General features: G+C 44.9%; 2 protein-coding genes across 5 annotated transcripts in view; one reads left to right on the forward strand and one right to left on the reverse strand.

Moving 5' to 3' along the window:
- DGCR2 (DiGeorge syndrome critical region gene 2) overlaps positions 1–12,181 on the reverse strand; it is a 67,251-nt gene extending 55,070 nt beyond the window's left edge. For 2 of the 4 annotated variants that reach the window (XM_037878496.2, XM_037878494.2), the window contains exon 1: positions 11,805–12,181. In XM_037878496.2, coding sequence (XP_037734424.1) covers positions 11,805–11,883 — 79 coding nt within the window. In that variant the 5' untranslated portion in view covers positions 11,884–12,181. The remainder of the gene's footprint in view (positions 1–11,804) is intronic. The other 2 variants (XM_037878495.2, XM_037878493.2) reach the window with 1 other exon arrangement.
- A 7,790-nt stretch (positions 12,182–19,971) lies between these two features.
- On the forward strand, positions 19,972–23,169 carry LOC102940061 (testis-specific serine/threonine-protein kinase 1). The gene has a single exon (XM_007055011.3). The coding sequence runs from the start codon at positions 21,194–21,196 to the stop codon at positions 22,037–22,039; it is 846 nt and encodes a 281-aa protein (XP_007055073.1). The 5' UTR covers positions 19,972–21,193; the 3' UTR covers positions 22,040–23,169.
- The last annotated feature ends 81 nt before the right edge of the window (positions 23,170–23,250 follow it).

Consider the following 23,250-nt stretch of genomic DNA (forward strand, 5'->3'; position numbering starts at 1 on the left):
GCACCTTTGAAATATAGCCCAAATAATTCTCCAAGACCTGCACGACTAAGCAGATAAACTCATAACCTAAAGATCACAGAGCAAACGCAGTTTACAACTCTAAATGACAGTGGTAAGGAAAAAAGTCATAAGATCTCATTGGGTAAGTTGTTCACAGTACAAAAATAACTGCCTGTAACTTAGTTGTGCTAATACCTATCCTAGACTAGGAAAAAAATGATGTACTGTTAGGTAATATTGCAACCAACACGTTCTAAAAGTCCTTATACTCAACCAGCTAAACAGGTGTTAGCAACAGTGCAATTTATCTATATTAGACTATTATACCATCTTAGCTAGAACACGTTAGCAAACACACATTTTACTCTAGTCTAGACAGGGCATATTCATTTTAGATGAGAAGAAATCCAAACCTAAAATTTTTTTCTTCTAGAATGCACTGTCAATCTTATACATGTGTATAGATGCCAAACACAACCGATTAAAGAACTATACCGACTCAATGCCAACAGAGGCTCATCCTAGCCATCTGCCTAACACCATTCTCAAAACCCTCCAGTCCCTTAAAAAGTCCGCAAGAACAGCAGTGTCTCGCACTAAGCCCTGGAAGTCATCACATCCAGGTTCTGGTAGAACAAGGAGAAGAGCTGAGTTCCAGGGTCAAGTATCCCTTACCATGAACACCCACCTATATAGCTCCTTCCAATTTAAACCAAACTCTAACTCATGCACCTCAGATGACTGCAACTGTGGTGTCACTCAAGGTGCAAGGTAGTCTTTACTGGCATGTCTACACTGCAATCAGAGGATGTGACTACAGATCACCTAGACATACCCAAGCTAGCATTTTAAGATGATTAGCTCTGGGTATGTCTAGTAGCAGTGAAGCTGCAGTCGCCCTGACTTCAGTGAAGGCTGTACAAGCCTGCCCAGAAGGCTTGGTAATTACTCAAGCTACCATGGCTTCTCAGATACCAGTAGTCCGGCATGTTCCATACAAGCCGCAATCACTTTATGGACATACCCTAAGGTGGGTGAAACCCAAAACATTCAGGGCTTCAGAATTCAAAAAGAACACCTCAAACTCCATCCAAAAACCACAGTGTCAGCCAGTACAGAACATGGAATCGATGTGCATGCCAAGAGAAACATCACTTAACGTAGATACATTTTTCAGTAGCTTCACTTCCCAAATTATCTTAAGGTGTAGCGTAGAGTAGTCCTATCTCATGGATAGAAAGGCATGGTTGACCATGGCAAGCAGGTAGCGCACATGAGAGCAGAAGACAACTCAGGAGAAGAGAGACAGTGATCCATTATAGAAAAGAAAAAAAGCAGTGGACTGAAATCAGGAAGCCAAGACACAGAGAAGTGAGAGAGGTAGTAAGTAGAGTCAAATAGCATTTGATGAATAAATTTTGACTAATTCCATCAGTATTGACTGAATATTTGATTAGACACACTTTGCAATGGTCAACCATCTCTACAAATGGTCAACTACGAAGGGATGAATGCCAGTAAAATTAACTGAACATATTCATTGATTTTGTTCTTCTGTATGATCAAGCCTAGCAGTTAGTCAATTTCAAAAAAACTATTAATTAGGCAATGGATTAATGTTTCATTTAAGTACCATAAACAATAAACACGACAACTGTGACTTGAATGGAACGGAGGGTGTCACAGTGACCAGAGTAAAAAACCCTGTCCTAATAGGCATCGAGTCCTGTATGCTGTCCTGTTCTACAATATCTAGCTCATTTTCTCAAAAGTTCCATATGATTCACAGATATCATTAAAATGCTGTTACCTGATAGAGGGTTAGCAGACTGATTTTTTAGTTAAGAGACAACAGGTTAAAACATCACCCAGAAAGTCTCCGGAAATGCTGGCTTGGGAGATAACAGAGCGTACCATTTCTAGGCTGCAGGTTAAACTTCAGCCCAGGTTTTTAGCAACACAGTTATAATCCAGTAGTTATTCCAACACACAAATTAGTCGGGGGCTTAGTCCACTTCCCAGTGAATAAGTGTCCATGTTAAAAAACCTACCACTACAGTTGGTTCTCTTGTAGACAATCTCAGAGGACAAAGCATGGTTAGCACTGAATCTCAACAAACCTCACCAGCAGAGGTGATCTGTCTAGATTAGGAGAGAGGCACACTGGCAAAGCAGTTGTGTTGCGTTATGTCTGCCACTCCACACGCTCTACTTCTTCAGAGGATAGGATATTTCCTTCTCTGGAGCGGTCAATCTTGCACCTTTCATGAACACTCAATTCACTTTATAAACACTAATTTTCAGTCACTTATTTAGTCCACACTATACCTGCCACTGAGCTATTTCTATATTCTGTATACCATAATGAGAAAAAGATAAATGAAGTAGACAATTTTCTATTGGATAAGCATAACCATATACAATATAAACAGAAGTTTTGCTACAATTAATAAACTTGGTAGAAAATGTCAGCTATAATCATCTCTCAGGATAACGACAAACTTCTTTGATTAAGTTACAACAAATTGTCTAATTTAATATTAGAAAGAGAGCTCAGAAGCTGAGTCATTACTCATGAAGACAGATTCTAGAGCTAGTTACAACTCTTGCATTACAAATAAAGATCTAACCAAGAAAAGGACAAGGTTAATTCCCGAAAATCGATTTGCTAATTCAAGTCTTACGCTATATATTTTTCCATACACTGAGTGGGGCCCTACCTATGGGTTTCTCCATCTTTCATATCAAACTTAGCTAGTAAGATTCCTTGAATTGAGGTTTACCCTTGCCCCCCCGACTACTGGGAAAGAAAAGAACTTTCATAACCCTCTTTCAGACTGTCACCTTCTTACCTCCTACCTTCTCCATTTACTTTTACTCTGCTTCCCTCAGACTGTTTTGTATGTCCATGTTGTTAACCAATGATGTTCTCTCTTTGGGTTCCTCTCCCATTTTTGAAAGGACTGATGAGAGACTATTCTCTTTTTGTGATCTTCCTTTCTTGTTCTGCTTGCTATCAGCAGCCAAGTGAAACTGACCAGTGCTTGCAAATTTTACTTTGCTCCTCTTGCTGAGACACCACAGCAGAGGAATGAAAGTGATAAGAAGTATGTCAGTTTCACTGCTACTTTTGCACTGAAACTGATTAACAGTTCTTGTATTTTTCTTTTCCATTTTGTCCCTTTGCTACTCTAGCAGGAGCAGCAAGCTAAAATTTTCAACTGGATCAGTTTCACTTGCCAGCTACACAAGCAGCAGTACATGATCTGACTGATTTCTTACCCCTTATACACATCACACCAAAAGGAGAAGAGGCAGATCCAAAAAAAACAAACAAGGAAGAGTTATACAAGAAAACCAAAGGAAAAGCTGGTGCCAAAAAGTGACTCGGAAGGCAAATACAAAACAGACTGGAAGAGGGAGAAGCAGAAGAAAAAGATGAGGGAGACTAGGAAAATATGGAGCAGGCCCACCTCCATCAGCATGAAAAGCTAAGAAGGAGATAGAGAAGAGGGAACAAAGAAACTCTCCCACGCAGAGCCTGAAGAGCTCCAAAGTTAAAAACTAAATAGCCAAGGCTGATACAAAAGACAGGCCACCCCTCAGTATGCAGGGGCAGAGCTGGCTTTTTTGCAGCCTCATTTGCATTGATTTTCCTTCAAGAATGATCCCCCCTTTTTCATCCCCCAACCTCTACCCCAATTTTGCATGTCCTCATTTGGTCATTAAATACCACCTTCTGACTAACAGATATTTGGGGATTTTTCAAGCTCTGCTTTCCCATCAGTGTCATACTATGCATTTAGTTAATGCCTTTCTCCAAAGAGCTCAAAATCACTCGACAGGGCAGAATGAGTATTACTACTCTTAGCTTCCTCATCTATAAACTGAGTCACAGGGAGGGTAAGCAACTTTCCCAAGGTCATAGTGAATCAGTAGCAAAATGAGGAACGAGTACCCATGTCTTGACACCTAGTCTCCTATTCAAGCTTTAGGCCTGGGTTCTCAAACTTTTTTTTTTTGCTGGATTCCCCTTTGAAAATATTTTAGGCTGTGACAACACCGCCGCCCCCCCACTCCCATAGCAAATTACTGTACATACTCACAGGAGCACACTCATGATATTGCCACCCTTAGGGCTTGACTGCACTACAAGGGTAAGTTGACCTAAATTATGCTACTCCAGCTAAAGGAACAACATAGCTGCAGTCAACGCAGTGTAGGTCAACTTACCCCGGTGTCTTCACTGCGCTGGGTTGACAGGAGACGCTCTCCAGTCGACTTCCCTTATTCTTCTTGGAGAGCTGGAGTACCAGGGCTGACCGAAGAGCACTCTGCCATTGATTTAGCAGGTCTTCACTAGACCCGCTAAATCGATGCCTCCTGCATTGACTGCAGTAGCATTGATCTCCCCCTAGCAAAGACCAGCCCTTACTTCTGCCCTGGTGCTGGTGGTGGCACTGCCTTCAGAGCTGGGTGGCCGGAGAGCAGCAGCTGCTGTACCATAGACAACTCATGCCTCCTCAAATGAGGGCACAACCAGGAAAGACACATGACACCCCCCCACCCCCATGCGTCTCCTGCGTCCAACAGAGCCTACACACACACACACAAAAAAACCCTGGGCCCAGCCTGGGGCTGCCATGCTCCCACGTTACCTGCGGCAGGGAGCACGGGGACTTTGTCCTTCTCCCGCTGTGCCACCTCCCCACATCCCTCTCCCCAAGTTCGGCCACTATCCCTGGCAACCAGGACCAGTCGGGGAGTGGGAGGGAGCCACTTCTCAGGTGGCTCAAGCCAGCAGCTCCCAGTCGCTGCTAAGGATGTAAGAGTTTAACCTGTTAACCAATAAGCTTGATGCTTATCAGTTTCTGTTAACTGTTAAACTCCATCCAGGGTCCCTCCCAGCTGTCGGCCCCGTGCCCCTGGGGCTCTGCTGCTGCCTGGCATCCCCGCGCACCCAAAATCCCAGCTACTGCCCCGTGCCAGGGCTCTGCTGCCACCTGGCATCCCGGGATCCCTCCAGGCTGCTGGCGTCCATGCCAACTGTCGGGATCCACACCCGGGGTGCCAGCAGCCAGGCCCCCAGGCCTGCGGCCCGTCCTGGGACCCTGAGCCTGCCAGGATGCGGGGCGGGGATCCCCATGCTGCAGCACCCCCCACCCTTAGTTCCCTGGTAAATGTTTAATTGTGTAACCAATAGAACTTTAATCGGTTACATGGTTACTGTTTTTACACGTTATTTACATCACCGGTTGCTGCTCTGTGCGGCGCGGCAGTTGCCTTGGAGAGCCCAGTGGCGTCCCGCTCCCTCCTCCCCTCCCCATCTGCCAGAGACAGGGGCCAAGCGGGCCAGAAATGTGCTGGTGGAGAGGGGGGCCTCTGGCTCGCTCAGCCCCTGTCCCCAGCAGCCAGCTGGAGGCAGGGTAACCACCGCCCCAACCGGGCTCTCTCAGGCAGCTGCTTCACTGCACAGAGCAGCGACCCGGAGCGGCCAGCATAAGAAGCAACTGATCCCGCCCCCTCCTCCCCTCCATGGCCAGAGACAGGGGCTGAGTGTGCCGGGGACAAGCGCAGGGGGAGGAGGACAGAGCACTTCTCCCTCCCCCACAAGCAGGCCAATCTCAGGGGGAGGCACTTGACCCTGCATAGCCCCCCACGCATCGTCTCTGTGCTGTACCTCCCTCCCTCCAGCAATATTTTTTGTGATCTCATGACCCTCCCAAAATAGCCTTGTAACCCCCTTTGGGGACGGGACCCCCAGTTTGAGAAATGCTGCTTTTGGCAATGAGGCATCCCTAAAACGGACAGTAAAACCAAGGAACAATCCTTCCCCGGGCAGATTTTGTGATTGGCTAGTATCTGAAGAACATATTTAATTCAACTGGAAAAGAAAGGGTAAAAACCATTCAGCCAAAAAAGGGCATTTTTCTACACAGATTCAATAAACAAAAGTGAGTGATCATTCATAAACAATTTTAACATGCTTTGCGATTAGCTTTCTTCATCTAAGAAAGGGATCAATTCTGTATTTTATGTCTATGACATTTTAGCATTAGTACATTAAATACAAAAATGTCAAATTATAAAAGTGATGTTAAGACCTATAAAACTGTACTGTGACATGGAGAGGAAGACAATTAAACGTTTGGTGATTTAAATGCATGTCATGTGTCAGCATATGCATAAGGCAAACCATAGCAGAACATTCACCCACCTGCAGTAACCTTGCATCAAAGCATATCAAAATTTTAATCTCACAGCTAACCATAAGATTGAAATCAAGTTTTAATTAAATTACCTGCACTGGAAAGTCTTGTAACTAATGCTAATTAGCTCAGGCACACAAGATTTTAACATTATTAAATTATTTCCTCTAGAAAGTCCACTCACTCTTACTTCTTCTTCAGGCAATCGCTAAGACAAACATGTTTGTTTACATTTATGGGAGATAATGCTGCCCGCTCTTATTTACATCACCTGAAAGTGAGAACAGGGATCCGCATGGTACTGTTGTAGCTGGCACTGCAAGGTATTTACATACAAGATACGCTAAACATTCGTATGCCCCTTCATGCTTCAACTTGTAGGCTCTAAAGTTTTACATTGTTCTATTTTTGAGTGTAGTCATGTAAAAAATAAATTCTACATTCATAACTTGTACTTCCATGATAAAGAAATTGCACTACAGTACTTGAATGAGGTGAATTCAAAAATACTATTTCTTATCTTTTTATAGTGCAAATATTTGTAATCAAAAATAGAGAGAGCACCATACACTTTGTATTATGTTGACATTCAAATCAATATATTTGAAAATGCAGAAAAACGTCCAAAAATATTAATAAAATTTGTATTCTATTACTGTCTAACAGAGCGATTAAAACTGCGATTAATTGCGACTATTTTTTTTAATCATTTGACCGCCCTAATAAATGGACTATTCTGATATTTCATACTTCAAAGTCCACATCCTCAGCTTTTAAAAATATACAGCCAATAATGCAAGAACTGTCCAGAGCAAAAAAGCGATGCCCCTTGAATACTTAATCGGTGTCTTATACCTAATATTTTAGACTTTTTAAAATGTATTCTCATGATCAAAAAATAGAATCTCACTTTTTAAATGTACAGCAAAATAACTGAGCGTCTCAAAGACCAGTTAGGTGCCCAACTCCCATGGAATTTTATGGTAGTTAGGCACCCAACTGCGTTTTGCCTTCGAAAACCTCCCAAGTGTCTAAGGATAGGCCAAATGTCTAGTGCTTTAGGAGTGCCTGATGAAGGCATGGGTGACCACAATAGCCTAAAAAACAAATACATTTATAACAACCCTAGGAAGAAAGGTTTCAGAGTAACAGCCGTGTTAGTCTGTATTCGTAAAAAGAAAAGGAGTACTTGTGGCACCTTAGAGACTAACCAGTTTATTTGAGCATGAGCTTTCGTGAGCCACAGCTCACTTCATCGGATGATGAAGTGAGCTGTGGCTCACGAAAGCTCATGCTCAAATAAACTGGTTAGTCTCTAAGGTGCCACAAGTACTCCTTTTCTTCCTAGGAAGAAAGAAGAAGAAAAAAAATCAACCATGCTAATTGGCTTTGCTCTTAGTACTAATTTGCTAAAAACAAACACACCAGTTACAAGATATAGGTCCATTCAAACTATTTTCTGTGAGGTTGCTCTAAAAAGATTATGCACTTGTCAGGGCTTGGAGAAAATAAGGAAAGTTTTAGACTTTATTTTTAAAATATACTATAACAACAACAGGGGCACAAGGCAAGCCTAGAATTAACACGATAGCATACGGAGCTGCTTGATTAGAATGGACTGAGTTATGCAAGCAGCACCTTCAGCCCAAGGAAGGAAGTCTCAGATTGTCTGTAACCACCCTTTTGGTTATTGGAGAACAGCCTTACATTAGCTGCAGCCATCTTCCTAAATCAATAGTCCTCAGTGTTCCAAAACCTTTCCAGGACTGCCACCCCACCCCAATATAGTTGGGTCTAGCCCCAGAACATGCATCTCCTAGCCTGTTATTGACTTCCAATAAAAGCACTGTGCCTCCTTTGATTGTAAGGCAATATGAAGTGAACTTTGTACACACTTTTCACTTCAGTGAGCAAGTCTTTTCCAGTCTGCATCTCTGGACTTATCAGATCCAATACAAGTGGAATACAGCAAGATTATTTCATTTACACAACTACAGTTTTAGCTTTATTTGTGGCTGGTAATTTGAAGACATTAAGTGTAAAGAAAACAACACTGGCAAAAAGTCTAGAGTTCTTGTATATACTGATAGGCTTTGAAATTGTGGGCTTTTCTGAGAAAAAGACGTGGGAGTCACCATGGACAGCTCAATGAAGATTTCTGCCCACACAGCATTAGTATTCAAAGTAAATAGGATGCTTGGGTATATTCACAATCGGATTAAGAAATTCCACAAACAACAAATGGCACATTCCATCTGGAATACTGTATCTGATTTTGATTACTTCAAAACAACAGATCAGAGTCTAGAGAGGGGGAAATGTACATGGTTATAGGTATAGGACAGGGGCGGGCAAACTTTTTGGCCTGAGGGCCACATTGGGTTTCAGAAATTGTATGGAGGGCCGGTTAGGGGAGGCTGTGCCCCCCTCATCCGCCCCCCCCCCCCGTGCTTCTTGCCCCGACGCCCCCCTGGGACTCCTGCCCCATCCAACCCACACCCCCACCCGAACCTCTGCCCCATCCACACATACCCCAGCTCCTTGTCCCCTGATCGCCCCCCAGAACCCCTGCCCCTGACTGCCCCCCACCGCCCCATTCAAACTGCCCCCCCATTCCCCACCCTCTGACCACCCTGACCCCATCCACACTCCTGCCCACCACCCCAAACTCCCCTGCCCTCTATCCAACCCCCCCTGCTCCCTGCCCTCTCACCATGCAGCACAGAGCACCAGTGGCTGGCAGTGCTACAGCCGTGCCGCCCAGAGCATTGCGCCAGTGTAGTGCGGTAAATTGCTCTCCTTAACTGCTACCATTCTTACGCGGAGCAGTTTAATACACTACACCAGAAGCATGGCACGCTGAGGCTGCGGGGGAGGGGGGAACAGCGGGGGCGGGAGCTAGCCTCCCGGGTCAGGAGCTCAGGGGCCGGGCAAGAGGGTCCCGCGGACCATAGTTTGCCCAACTCTGATACAGGAGAACCTTTGTGTTATCACCTTCAAAAGGTAGGGTTATTTGACCTGAAGAGGAGACAAGGGGAGTTAAGGTTTGTCTACACGGGGGATGTTTTCACTAGAGTAGCTACACCAGCACAAACTCCCTGAAGTAGACATACTGCATCAATGTAAGAAGTGGCTTGCAACAGTGCAACATACCGCAGTGAAGGTCGTAACTTCCTAAGAAACATGAGGGATTGGCCACTGACAGAGGTGTGATGTCATACTAGATGGACCAATGGTCTTATCCAATATGGATCACTCCGTTTCACGAATTTCTAAAAGACTACAATAATCAGACGCTCACTCCATCGGTGTTTAGGGTCAAATTTCACAACCTGCAAGAGTATGTAGAAAGTCTGAATCTCTATAGAGTATTTGTAATTAGAAATTCTGCTGACTACACTTAGTAAAAAGACTGGATATAAATCAAATCATCTGTCAACTAATTTGTTAGTTTTAAAACAGCATATTCTCCTATGCAGAAAACTTATGACTACAGAAATGTTAATACAAGATTTCTGTTATTTTTACTATTTAAAGCATAAGCTCCTACTACACTATAAAACCAATCTCAACAGAAGAACCCAGTTACAACATGGCACTGAACTGTGTTGGTGGGACTGACAACACTATTTGATCCAGCCACGTTTTAACTGTGTTTGGGAAATACTGTCTCATAAGGAGGTCTCCCAACGTCACTGTTTCATAAAACAATTTGCCTGAAAGTTGAAGTTATGATCCAAACAAGCAAAACCAAGAAGATTCAAAGTTAGGACTAGAACTTTACCCTTTTTATCTCAGTTCAAAAATGGCCAACCACATTCAAGAATTAACTTAATGCTAAACAGTAGGGTCCTGGCTCAACCTATGCCTTGCTACAGCTCCTCTCTAGTGTCAATATTTGCTGAGAGGGGAGGGAGCTCTGCCATGACACCCATGAATAAGAATACAAATGGACTGTACTTTTAGATAAACAGCAGCTACAAGAAGTGAACAGTAATGACCTTTCAAATTTCCATATCTTGGCTAACATTTTAATGAGTCACTTCTTAGCGTATGCGTAACGTGCCTCAGGTGGCACATGACCAGGACTTGTCACTGAATTTGGTCCACTGGTTGGATCATTAGCTTCCCCAGCTGACCAAATTTCATTTAAAAAAAGCCACTGACCTCATTTTTAATACAACCACTACCCAAACAGAACTGGGAAACCAGGGAATGGGGATTGAGGGGTCAAGGAAGAGAGAATCCTTTAAGTAATCAAATGGAATTTAGGGACTCTGATAGGAAAGGAAAGCGTGGAAACTTTGAATCACACTGCAGTAGCGCATGGAGATCTTTCAACACTAAAGTTACATATTTGCTACTGAAGTTTTCCAAGGTTATAAATTTTTAACTCCCAATCCACATAATGCCAATCTCATCAAGAAGACCCACCAACATAAACTGAGTGACTGAAGTTTCCCCTTGTTCAATCACAGCCAACATCATCTACTAAAGAGTTAGCAGTGAAGACTGCTGTATCATCTGCATGCACAATTTAACACACCAAGGGTTCTTCCATTATGAACTTGAATTTCAGATCAGCTCCAAGGCCCCAAGATAGAGGTAAAATGAACTTTTCTCAATTCTTGGCCACATTAGCAACCCACATACAATAAAAACTAGTTTTGACCCAAATGTATTCCTCTAAAATTCCTCTAAAACAATCTCAACAATATTCAGTTTTCTATAAAAGCATGCTTCGTCTTATGAGACAGGAGATGATTTTCAGCTAGAACAAAATTCTTGCTCATTAAAACAAAACTTCCCAATACGTTTTCCTACATCTACATGCAAAGCCCAAATTCCTCTGACAAAACAAATGCAATATACAAACTGATCTGTTACTACCCAACTAGGGCTTTTTAGTCATCTGTACTTGTAACTACAGTACGTACAAAATGTTCAGACCACCGAGAACACTACCAACTTGAAAAATCACTTAAATATTCTCCGAAATATTTGCTACGACAACCAATCACTTTGTAAAACAACACAATCCAACTCCCAGCTGCTAATGAAGGTCCACTACAACATGAAGTTCTGTATGGGATAAGGGAACGAGGGGAGCAAACCGCTCCTGAATGCGGTGAGGGGGCAGAAGCAGGCCAGCTACATAGTCCCCCTTCCTGGAAACGGTAGTAGAAACACAATTTACGAGCGCAACCTGCAAACAAACGTTGAGCAGCAGAGTCCTCACCTAAAAGACGACACATGAAGCATCCCCGTGTGCAATGCTACTCCTCCCCGCCTCCCCCCAAGCAGACCATTACAAGGACCACCCCCCCCCAATGCATCCACTGAGAAGGAGAAACGTGACCCCCCCCCCAAAAAAAAACCCTGACTCGCTCTGGAGGCAGGGCCAGCCCACCCCACCGCACAGCCCGCTCCCCGGCCCTCTTCTTCCACTGGTGGCCCTGTTGCATCACCATGATCCTCCCGGCGCCTTGCTCCCTGCTCCAGTTACGGGCCACTCACGCGCACCTTTCCCCTCGCCCCGCGCCTGGGGCCCCCCGCGGGCCCCGCCCCCCGCCGGGCCCCTCGCGGCCCCCGTACCTGGCCGCAGCGGCTCGGTGATGCTCAGCACCAGGAGGAAGAGGAGGAGGAAGGTGCCGCTGTCCGCTTTGGGCACCATTTATCCTCCGTTCATCCTCCCCCAGCGCAGCACCATAAACCCGGGGGAAGGAGGCGGGAGGAGGAGGAGCCGCCGCCGCCGGGCCGCTCGGGCCCCCGTCCGCACCGAGCCCGCCCCCGCTGGAAGCCGGCGGCTCCCGCTGTGGCTGCGGCGGCTCGGCCTGGCGCCCCGGCCGGGAGGAGGCAGGAGGCTGGCTGGCGGGGGCGGCCGGAAGGTCAGTAACAGGCTCCGTGCGCCGAGGGCCGCTCGCCTGGCTCCGGCTCCGCTCAAGATGGCGGCGGCGCCCCCCACACACACACCTCCTCCTCCCCACAACAAAGACCGACAGCCAATCAGCGCCGGGGGGCGGGGCTTCCGGGTGGGGATCGGCCGATGCGCCGCCTGACTAAGGTGAGGCGAGCGGCTCTGGGCGCGTGGGGGGCGGCGTTGACCAGCGTGAGGGGGCCCAGGGGTTAAAAGCCGGGGGGGGGGCTGCAGGACTCTCTGTCTTCACCAGAGCTCCAGCCATTGCTACCTCTGGTGGCATTGCAACAGGGGGGAAGCTTAGGGGAAAGAAGTCTGCTGTGGACACAACCTAGGAAACTGACCAGGAGCTGACGCTAGTTTTCAGCCTGGGGGGGCTCTGTCAATTAATGCTGCAAACAGGGAGAGGACTGGGGAATAGATGGGACAGCACCATTTGCAGTATCAGTCCAGATGCATGACTGAGACTTGCGTCCATCAAGTGCGTGTATATTATTACCAAAAAGAAAAGGAGTACTTGTGGCACCTTAGAGACTAACCAATTTATTTGAGCATAAGCTTTCGTGAGTCTCTAAGGTGCCACAAGTTCTCCTTTTCTTTTTGCAAATACAGACTAACACGGCTGTTACTCTGAAACCTATATTATTACCTATATCCTGGCTGCCTTCATCACATTAAGAATCCAAGATTGAGGGCTTGGCTACCCTTGCGAGTTACAGTGCGATAAAGGAGCCCCGGGCGCACGAGCTCACTCCCCGTCCACCCTGGCAAGGCACCTAGAGCACTCTGACTCTGCGGCTACAGCGCTGCTGGTACTCCACCTCAGCAAGAAGATTAATGCTTGTTTCGCCTTGGCTGAAACGCCCGGGCATCAATGTGGACGAGGTGTTGCATTACTGCGCTCTGATCAGCCTTCGGAAACTTCCCATAATCCCCATAAGTCAAGTGGCCACTCTTCTCATTGTTTTGAAATCGCTGCAGGAATGCGGATATGCCCTTTGAAAGCTCCGTTTCTGACAGCCGGCTGCTTATCTGCTCCGAGACAAAGCAACCATTACTGTGGAATCCTGTGTGTGAGAGAGAGAGAGAGGGGGGGGAGGGGGTCTGCTGCTGTATGAACTTATGAGACAGCATGCTGATATGCTCTCAGCCCCCCCCAAAAACCCACTCTCTCTCCCCCCACATACACACAACACACTCCCTGTCACACTCCACCCCCCCCCCCATTTGAAAGCACACTGCAGTCACTTGCATGCTGGGATAGCTGCCCACAATGCACCGCTTCCAATGCCGCTGCAAGTGCCGCAAATGTGGCGACGCCAGTGCACTTGAAGCTGTCAGTGTGGACAGACTGCAGCGCTTTCCCTACTGTGCTCTCTGAAGGCTGGTTTAACTCAAAGCGCTCTACATCTGCAAGTGTAGCCATGCCCTCAATCTACACTGAGTGCAAATATTTGATTGGCTATCACCAGTACTAGAGCCAACCTTGTCCTCCCCCTTATATTTTAAATGAATGGTCTTTGAAGTGGTGCGCAGACCCCGCCTCCCAAACGTCTCAAATGGGATGCTTTGTACACAACAGCATTTAAAAATTAAAAGGACAATGAAATGCAGCTGTGTCAGTCCCAGGATGTTAGAGAGACAGCACCTCATCTCTCTCAGGACAATGAAAGTCGCTCTAAAACTAAAAATCTGCTAATAAGACTTGTAGCTAGTAGCTATCTGATTTAAAATCAGCTGGGGAGCATGTAGTTTCTTTTTCACTATGATTTTTAATATAGGTTCTATTAGATCAGTGACTTAGTGAAGTAAGCTTTGAGGTGGTAAACAATCATTTCATAGTTAGTCCCTCAGTAACCCTTCTGTAGGTCCAAATCCAGCCCAAGTACATCGGAGTGCTGGGGAACTCCCTGGGCCCAAAAGAGGGACGTAGTCTTCTCCATCAGCCATGGAGAAGGACTCATTATTATTTGTATTGTGGTATCACCTAGTAGTCCCGATCAGGTCCCCTTTGGGCTAGGCACTATCCAAACACAACACCAAGACTTCCTGTAAGAGCTTACAGTCTAACTCATCTCTCTATCTAGGCATTTATGTCATGCTCATCCCCATGGTATCTGAGTGCCTAGCTTTGTTACTATGTCATAGTACAAGTCATGAATACCTAGAAAGATCTGTTGTGGTACGGGTAGCAGCAGATCCTCCAGACTAGCGCTCCAGCCTTGCCCCTCACGCAGCCAACCCCAATTTCCCCCTGTGCAGCAGCATGCAGGCAATTCCTGCTGAGGTGCTATCTACGGAAGGCATTTACACTCTCTGCAAGGTCTCCCCTGCACAGTGGTTCCAGTATCCACCAAAGAGTTAAAGCTGCTGCAATACAGCGTGCTGCAGTTTACTGATCAAATATCCCCTGAATTACCTTTGTATGTAAACACTGACAATCACAAATTGCACTGAAGACACAGAGCACAGTCAGCTGTTCAGAAGCCCCCAGTGCTGGAAGAATACACATCTGAAAGCAAGGTCCCACCTTGTATGGCTTTTTTCATGCAAAAGATTGTATTTTTAAAAAATAATTGAATTCAATGAAATGTTAACTCCAGATAGGGGCCAGCTTGTGGTACCATCACTCGCAGTGAACACTACCTTACACTACAAGCCATCTGTAGTCCTTATGGAATAAACAGTGAATCACTTTGAGTAAGGGAATCACAGTCTGTCCCCATGTTAGTGACGATGAAAGGTACAAACCTGACAATCATTGAGATTTAAGTTCTTTCTAGAGAATAGAAAAGTACAGGCAGCAGCAACATTTCAACCTTCCTCGCCAATAATCTCAAGCCAGACTTGGCAGTAGAGAGGCCGAGGAATAGGGCACCAGGCCAGGAGTCAAGAGATCTGGTTTTTATTCTCCACTCTACCAGTGACTTACCATGTGACTTTGGGCAAGTCAGCATTACCCCTCTGGGCCTCAGTTTCTCAGTCAGCAAAATGGAAACAAGAATTCCCACTTTTGTAAAGGGCTGGTTTCATGACACAGTGTACATGCTAAATATTGTTATGGAAAAGTTTGGTGCTAAGGCATTGGACTAAGGTGCACCCAGATAGAGCAAGCAGGGGTCTGGTCATGGTAGGGCAATGGAGTGTTCCAGGACGGTTAGAGCAGAACACAGTTTTCCGAGGTGGATCAACAGAGATGGAAGCAGCTGTTCCTGGCTAGTGGTGACTGACCTGAGGTTTGAGGATTTTCCTGTCCAGTCTTTATGATCACTTATGAATATGTTGTAAATAAATCAATCACAGGAAAGATACCTGATTCCACAATCCAAATTTCTCTCTCAGTGGAAACTGACTTGCTGCTACGCCCTGAAATTGACTATCACTTGGCCAATTGGCAACAATATTATTACTGTCTAACCTCTCTAAGGTATTCCTAGGGACACCATCACCATGCTGTCTGAGCTACAATATGGGAGTGAATGACTCCATGTTCTCACATGCCTCTGCTTATACTGCCAACTCCCCAAGATAATTTTTCAGCATCGCAGAAATCATGCTAATAATTATTACTGCAATCAAGTATCCAACACTGCCACGTAATGCATTAGTTTCACAGTATGTGTAGACTCAATCATTACAAAAAGCATTACATTTTAGAGCAAAATCATATAAATCAGTTTGTTTTGTCATACCTGCGGTGACAGTTCATCCCAGGTGTCAAAGCCTATCCAGGAGGAAGAAAAGAGGAAAATATACAGGAAACTAATTATGCAATTCAGAGCATCTTGGAAATTAGTAAAGCTGGTAAGGAAGGAGGCTGGAATGCCTGGTTGCAGCCATACTTCCTGCAGTATCACAAATTGCAAACCTATAAAGCTGGGAGAGGAGAGTGAGTTTTAGTTTCAGCAGGTTATTATGAATTAATTCTTTCCATTAAGATGTGTGCACATTATAAATGAGTAACCATGTGATCCTGATATAGAGAAGCAGTAACCACCTAATATTTAAGCAGAAGCTAGTTTCCCTTTTAAGCGTAATTATTCAAACTGACCCCCCACTCTGCCAAAATAAACCATTGTCTTGAAACTTTGCATGCCATGTCTCAGCCCTGCTTTGGGTTTCTCTAAGATGTTGGGGGGGGGGGGGGGATCAGAAAAGGCATTTTAAAATTATAATATCTAAAAATTGACTTCAAAGTTCACTACCTGGCAGCCTGATGTTTGGGAGTTTTAAAGATGTGGCATATTTGTAAGGAAAGTAATAGCGGTTTGCAGAATAGCACAGTCCGTCCATGCAAACCCACTTTCAGCCTTAACTCCTTTCTAATGAAGCTTTCTGTGTTTGTTCTCTTTCTTCACTCCATCCTACTCCTTTGGTTTGTTACTGTCACTCCTTGCATCACATCTGTAATCAGACTGCGTGCTCCTTGAGGCAGAAACCCAGTCTTTGCCTTTGTTTCACAAGATGCCTCACGCTACGGGTGCTGTCTAAAAAAAGAAAAATAACTATGCTTTTTATACAGCACCTTCCAGAACCCACACTAAGGTCATTCCTGAGCTCTGTTTCTTAACAGTTTAAATGCCTGAGGGCTTGTGTGACCTGTTGGGGATTAGTCTGTTAATAATTTGTTTAGAGTTAAGGGCCAGTGAATACAGGACTGTCTCTTTGGTTCATAAGAGCAGGTGAAATCCTGGCCCCACTGAAGTCAATAGAAGTTTTGCCATTGATTTTGATGGGGCCAGAATTTCACCTTATGTGTATACTGTTCCAATATATTTGTATACATCTATTGGAACAGAACAGTATCTTTTTATTCACCCTCTGACTCATTAAGCCTAGTTTATAAGCAATATGGGAGAGACTGATCTCACATAGTGACCTGCTCTTAATAACATGCTACAATTTGGCAGGTAGATATAAAGTGATCAGGGAGGTTACTCCTTTTCCCAGAGTAGCTTCTGTCACCTAAGTAAGTAGAAGTCAGTAGTAACATAAACAAGTGCAAATCACTCCGTTGGTAAAAGGCTGGTTTCTGCTGGCAGGAGCTGGCCATAGCCCAACCCAAGAGACTGTTTTGCCCCCAACTGCCATTCTCAGAAACTTCTAAAACTCCAGGTTTGGCCAGCCTTTTCCAGTGCTTGGCAGCCCTTTAGGAGAAAGAGCTACCCTTAGAGATCACCCCCATTAGGTATCACTACTGAGCAAAGTATGGTTAACCCTTCCCCGGCAGTTGGACAGGCTTCCCCTTCCGCTTTCCCAAGCAGCAAGAGAGCAAATCAGTGACGTTAATGTATATCTTTATCTTGGAAGCATATAATGCTATCTATAGAGCACAAGTTAGCATAAAGATATAGATACATTCCTAACTGCCATGTAGGAAGGTTACAAATGGGTGCTGTACAGCCCAAACAGAAGTTTGCAAGGTGTCTTCATGGCTGCACACAGATGCATGTTGCGTTAATCAGTTATCAGGAGACTTAACTGTTTCCAAATTCAATTTGGAGGGAGCTGGAAGCCAGAGCGTTAAGGTGCTCTGATCCACTCTATGAAGCTGGGAGCTTGAAGTCACACAAAGGATCTGCTTGCTTTCTGGGAGGTCAGAGGAATTAATAAGAAAAAACTGGTTAGTTAATCTTGAGCTCAACCTCTCCTACCTGAGACAGCTCTAGCTGAGGTGTGTAATGAAAAGAAATGCAAAGGAAGTCTCCAGCCTGATCTAAATCTCTGTGAAAGATTAATACAAGGTGTTCTCCCGTCTGTCATAATTAGAGCTGGTCAGAAACCAGAATTTCCACTCTGCAGGAAATTGACGTTTAAAGCAAAATTCATTCAGAACCGGAATAAAAAGACAACATTTTGAAATTTCCCATGAAACAAATTTTTGGACAAAATTCTGTTTTGGATCAATTGAAAAGTTTTTCTTTGGTAAAGTTGAAAGTGTTGTCTCTGTTTTGACCTTGTTTATTTTCCATTCCATTCCATTCCTCCATCCGATGAAGTGAGCTGTAGCTCACGAAAGCTTATGCGCTAATAAATTTGTTAGTCTCTAAGGTGCCACAAGTACTTCTGTTCTTTTTATTTTATATTGTAATTTGTAATACACATTTCAAAACAAAAAGTCATTTCAAAGCAAAATGTTCTCATTATGGAACATTTCGACCTTATCAAAATGCTTCATTTCCATTTTTTTTTCCAAAACTAAATGTTGTTGAAATTGCCATCTTCCCTCAGGCTGTTTTGAAGTTTGACAAATCAACATTTTCCTACAGAAAAACGCTTGTGTGCAGAAATTTCCCACCAGCTCTAGTTACAAAGTGCGAATAGTTCTGCCCTTGCTTTTATAAAACATTCGTTTTCTTGTATTATATATCTGTAGTGTGGTTATATCAGACATAAGAAAAAGGCCTAGGCTCTCACTTTGTCTGTGCTGCTTTTAAGTCCTAAGGAACAGTGATCATGGGAGGAGTGAAGCATTTTAATGTGACCATCTTTGAGGCCATCACTTTAACTTCAGAGAGGGATTATGGCGACAACCCTGAGCACGGAACATTAAACAGGGTTAATTTGATGGCAGGCTAATTATAGTTCACACTTTTATCTGTGCCAAGCAAAGTATTGTGTAAGATCATAGTCCAGCGTATATCAGAGGCAGTTGATAGCGTTCTCAGAAAAGAGCAAGCTGGTTTTCGGAAAGGGCGTGGATGCACAGACCAGTTCTTCACTCTACAAAACGTAATAGAACAGTGCTTAGAATGGCAACGGTAATTCTACATAAATTTTATAGACTTTGAGAAAGCTTTTGATAGCATTTACAGGACCAGCCTATGGTGCATTCTGCGGGCATATGGAATTCCTTTCCGTATAATCAACGTCATCAAAAGCTTCTATTTCAGCTTTACATGCAGTGTTGAGCACAGGGAGCTCAGTTTTGAAGTTAAAACAGGAATACATCGGGGTATGTCATGTCTGCAATCCTCTTCAACATTGCCATCGACTGGGTAATGTGGTGTACAAGAGAAGACATGCCAAGAGGTATTAAATGGACTCTCTTCTCATTCCTTGAAGACCTGGACTTCGCAGATGATGTCGCTCTCCTATCACATACCCAACACCATATACAAGAAAAAACAACTCAACTCAACGCATTCAGCCAGCAAATTGGACTGAAAATCAACCACAATAAGACCGATATCATGACCTTTAATATTGCCTCACCATCACCACGGATAGAGGATTATGTTCGCACCAATGTAGAAACATTCACATACTTGGGCAGCACCATCAGCCAGGACGGTGGAACAAGCCAGGACATCCAGAACAAAATCAGTAAAGCCAGGAACAGCTTCAGGAACTTAAATACAGTCTGGAAATCATCAAAATACAACACCAAAACCAAAATCAAGATTTATCAGAGCTGCGAACTTTCAACACTACTTTATAGTTCAGAATGCTGGGGAATGAGAAAGTATGACATGTCCAAACTGTCTTCATTCCATTTTTCATGCCTCAGAAAAATCCTCTGTATCTTTTGACCCAGAACAATCTCAAACCAAGATCTATTGACACGGTGCAACCAAGAGAATCTGAGCACCGTCATTGCGAGGAGGCATTAGAGATGGATCGGTCATGTGCTTCGGATGGAAACTGATTCCATCACCAGAGTAGCAATAAGATGGACACCTGAAGGCAAGCGAAAATGAGGCCACCCGAAAACAGCACGGTGAAGAGCTGTGGAAGCTGAGCTGAAAAACCTGGGGCACAGCTGGGGAACCATTGAAAGACTTGCCAGAAACAGACAGGAGTGGAGGAGCTTCATCACTGCCCTAAACGCCAGAGGCATAATAGGAACATGATGGTGATGATGATGAATTATAGTTCACCTCTAAAAGTAAGACACAGCTTCCTTTTGATAGCTGGCTTTTGGGTCTGCTGCTGGGATTTTTAGGGCTCCACATGGACATGTTTACAAGACTTGTATCCAAAGCACATCTTGAAACAAATCTTGTTGCAAATTCTGTAGGCCAGCTCTGAGGAATAGCTAACCTCTTTAGGAATGCGGCAGTGGGTCTGGATTTTTAGCCATGACTTGAAGGTATGGAGTTCAGGGTTTACGGCACCAGACTGGAAGTCAAAAGATCTGGGTTCTTTTCTGCTCTCTGCTTCTTGACTTTGGGCCTCAGTTTCTCAATCAGACAAATGGGACAATACCACCTGCCTTTGTAAAGGGCTGGTTTCATGGTTTCTGCCCCCAACACGTACTGGTCTCACAACCACCTAAACTCCCTGAAGTTTCCCCTCCAGTGTTCTGGGTTTGGCCAACTTTTTCCAGTGCTGGGCACCCCCAGCCACACATAGCTGTTGTCTGTCACAAATACCTGTGATGGAGTTCCCAATATGCATACTGAAGTTTTATTGCTTATGTGATTGGGTCATGAACAGCAAGGAATGAGCATTGCCTTATCTTTCCCCTTACATAACCTCTCCTTCCTATGTACAAACCTGGCATCAGTACAGCTATCCACCCCAAGGATAGTACTTTAGACCAAATTAAAGGATGGGGAGAGCGTTAGGCTAGAAAATTCAAGTGTGTTGAGGCTGCAATAGAGGCACAGAGTAGCAGGCTCAGAAGCAGGGATAAATAATACCTAAGTACTAGGCTGAGCAAATAAGTGGAATGAAGCGATTTTAGTTTCAAAACCAAACAGGAGATCTTTTTAAACCAACCTCTTTCCCCTTGTAAGATAGAACAATCCTCTAAAAAGGGGTTCCAGAACACGAGGTGATGTCTTTTTTCGTTGATGTATGAAATTTTATCATCCCTGTGATTGGCTTTCGCTTTATAATGCCACTGAATTATACAGTCAGTCACCACTCATGACAGCTTTGCTTTATGACCTCACCTGCTGACATCATCTATTAAACAATGCCAAGCGGTTTCAGATCAGTAACCTCCAAAGGACTCAGGCACCAGAGTCAACCATCATGCAGTGCAAAGGAATACATTGCGAGCTTATGTACAGATGAGTTGTAGGTTTCACCTTCCGAGGCACTTGTTGCTTCTGGCACCATGGATGATGCTGCAGTCCTTAAGAGGAAAGGTTACATCATGGGGAGCAATTTAGGAGAGAGCTCTTTTGCCAAAGTGAAATGCGCCTACTCTGAGCGCCTGAAATTCCACGTGGCAGTGAAGATTACGGACAGGAAAAACGTTCCTCCTGAGTTCTTGGAAAAATTTCTCCCCAGGGAATTGGAGATATTGGCAACAGTGAGCCACTGTTCTATCATCAAGATCTATGAGATCTTTGAGACGTCTGGCAAAGTCTACATAGTCATGGAGCTCGGTGTTCGAGGAGACTTACTGGAGTTCATCAAGAGAAACAGAGGTCTGCCTGAAGAAGTAGCTCGCAAGATGTTTCGCCAGCTGTCTTGCGCTGTCAAGTACTGCCACGATTTGGACGTGGTCCACAGGGACCTGAAATGTGACAACATCCTCCTGGATAAAGACATGAACATCAAACTGTCTGACTTCGGCTTTTCCAAACGGTGCTTTCAGGATGAGAATGGGAAAGTGATCCTCAGTCAGACCTTCTGTGGTTCTGCTGCTTATGCTGCTCCTGAAGTGATAGAAGGCATTCCTTATCAGCCCAAAGTTTATGACATATGGAGTCTGGGCGTCATTCTGTATGTGATGGTCAGCGGATACATGCCATACGATGACTCCAACGTGAAGAGAATGCTCCGCTTTCAGAAGGAACACCGAGTGATCTTCCCTGAGTCTTTGACACATGAATGCAAAGATCTTATTTTCCGTATGCTGCAGCCCGATGTGTCTCACCGGCTACGAATCGAAGATGTTTTGAACCATGCTTGGGTGCAGGGGAAGCGCCAGAAGCCACACACCATGCTTGAATAATCAATCAATAAACCACGAAGCACAAACAAAGGGGAAGTCATATCTGTTTCGAGAGGCTGTCACACCGCAGAGTGCTGTAACTGCTGCTGTGATCCATGGTTTCCTTTGCTCAGTGTGCCCGGTCATTCTCCTGGTGAGATTTCTATCCACTTTCATATTTAGAAACAAATTCAGTTGCAGCCAGCTGCTATGTGGAAGCTGTTATTTCCTTTATTTGCCTTGCTGCTGAGGTCAACATGAATGACAACTTCTCAAGGCACACAGATTTTTAGCAGTAGCTGGGGTTACCTGTTCTCCCTCCAGTGAGCCAGCCAGCAATTTTAGCCTCTGCCCATCCCACTGTTATCTGATTTATTCAGGGTGTCATAAACATGCATTGGTGCTTTACGGGCAGAGGCTCTGTGCTGCCCCAAAGAGCTGCTTACAAGTTAAGGTTGACACAGTATGATGAGAGATGTGGGCACACCAGGAGAGTAGGAAGGAGCCTCCCATAGTGACCCCCCAGGACTATTGCGGGACAGCACGTGTCAGCAGGAGAGAGGGTTTGGTTAGTGATTCCAGGGGCAGTCATGCTAGAAAGGCCCAGAAGCTCCTCAGAGTAGCTGTTTGCCTTTCTCAGCCTCCAAATAATGTTTCTTCCTGCTTCTCCTCCTAATCATCCTCAAACAGAACCCTCTGCCAATCAGAGAGGGGCTCAGGATCTGAACCCAGGGCGGGGGGAATTTCTTCCTTTGTTGCTGCTATCTACTAATGAAGAAGGTAATTTGTAGTCAGCCTGACCGGAAGTCATGGGAGCTGCTGGCTTCTAAGTCCCTGTTCTCACTCCAACTTTGAACTAAGTTTGTGATCACTTAGTGCCAGGGTTGGTGTCACAGTTCAGAGCTACTGCACCTGGTTTTCCCCTCCATGGTCCTTCTTCTCAGCCATCACCTCTCTGGGCAAAGACCCGTGTCTCTCTCCCTCATGACCAGAGTTCATCCAGGCTTCAGAGTTCACTGCCTACACTGCGATACTCCCAGCAAGCCAGAGTGCCTAAACAGGCCAGCATCTGCTCTTTGCTCTCTCTCTTCAGAGCCTATACACAGCATAATTGCCCACAGTTATAAGTTACCATACAGCTCTTTCTAAGCAAGCACATTTATTCATTACAGAGAAAACATACTAAAACAATAAAAGAACCTACACGCATGCTAATAAGCTTACCAGAGGTC

The sequence above is a fragment of the Chelonia mydas genome, chromosome 15 (genome assembly GCF_015237465.2).
Source record: "Chelonia mydas isolate rCheMyd1 chromosome 15, rCheMyd1.pri.v2, whole genome shotgun sequence".
Taxonomy (NCBI): Eukaryota; Metazoa; Chordata; order Testudines; family Cheloniidae; genus Chelonia; species Chelonia mydas.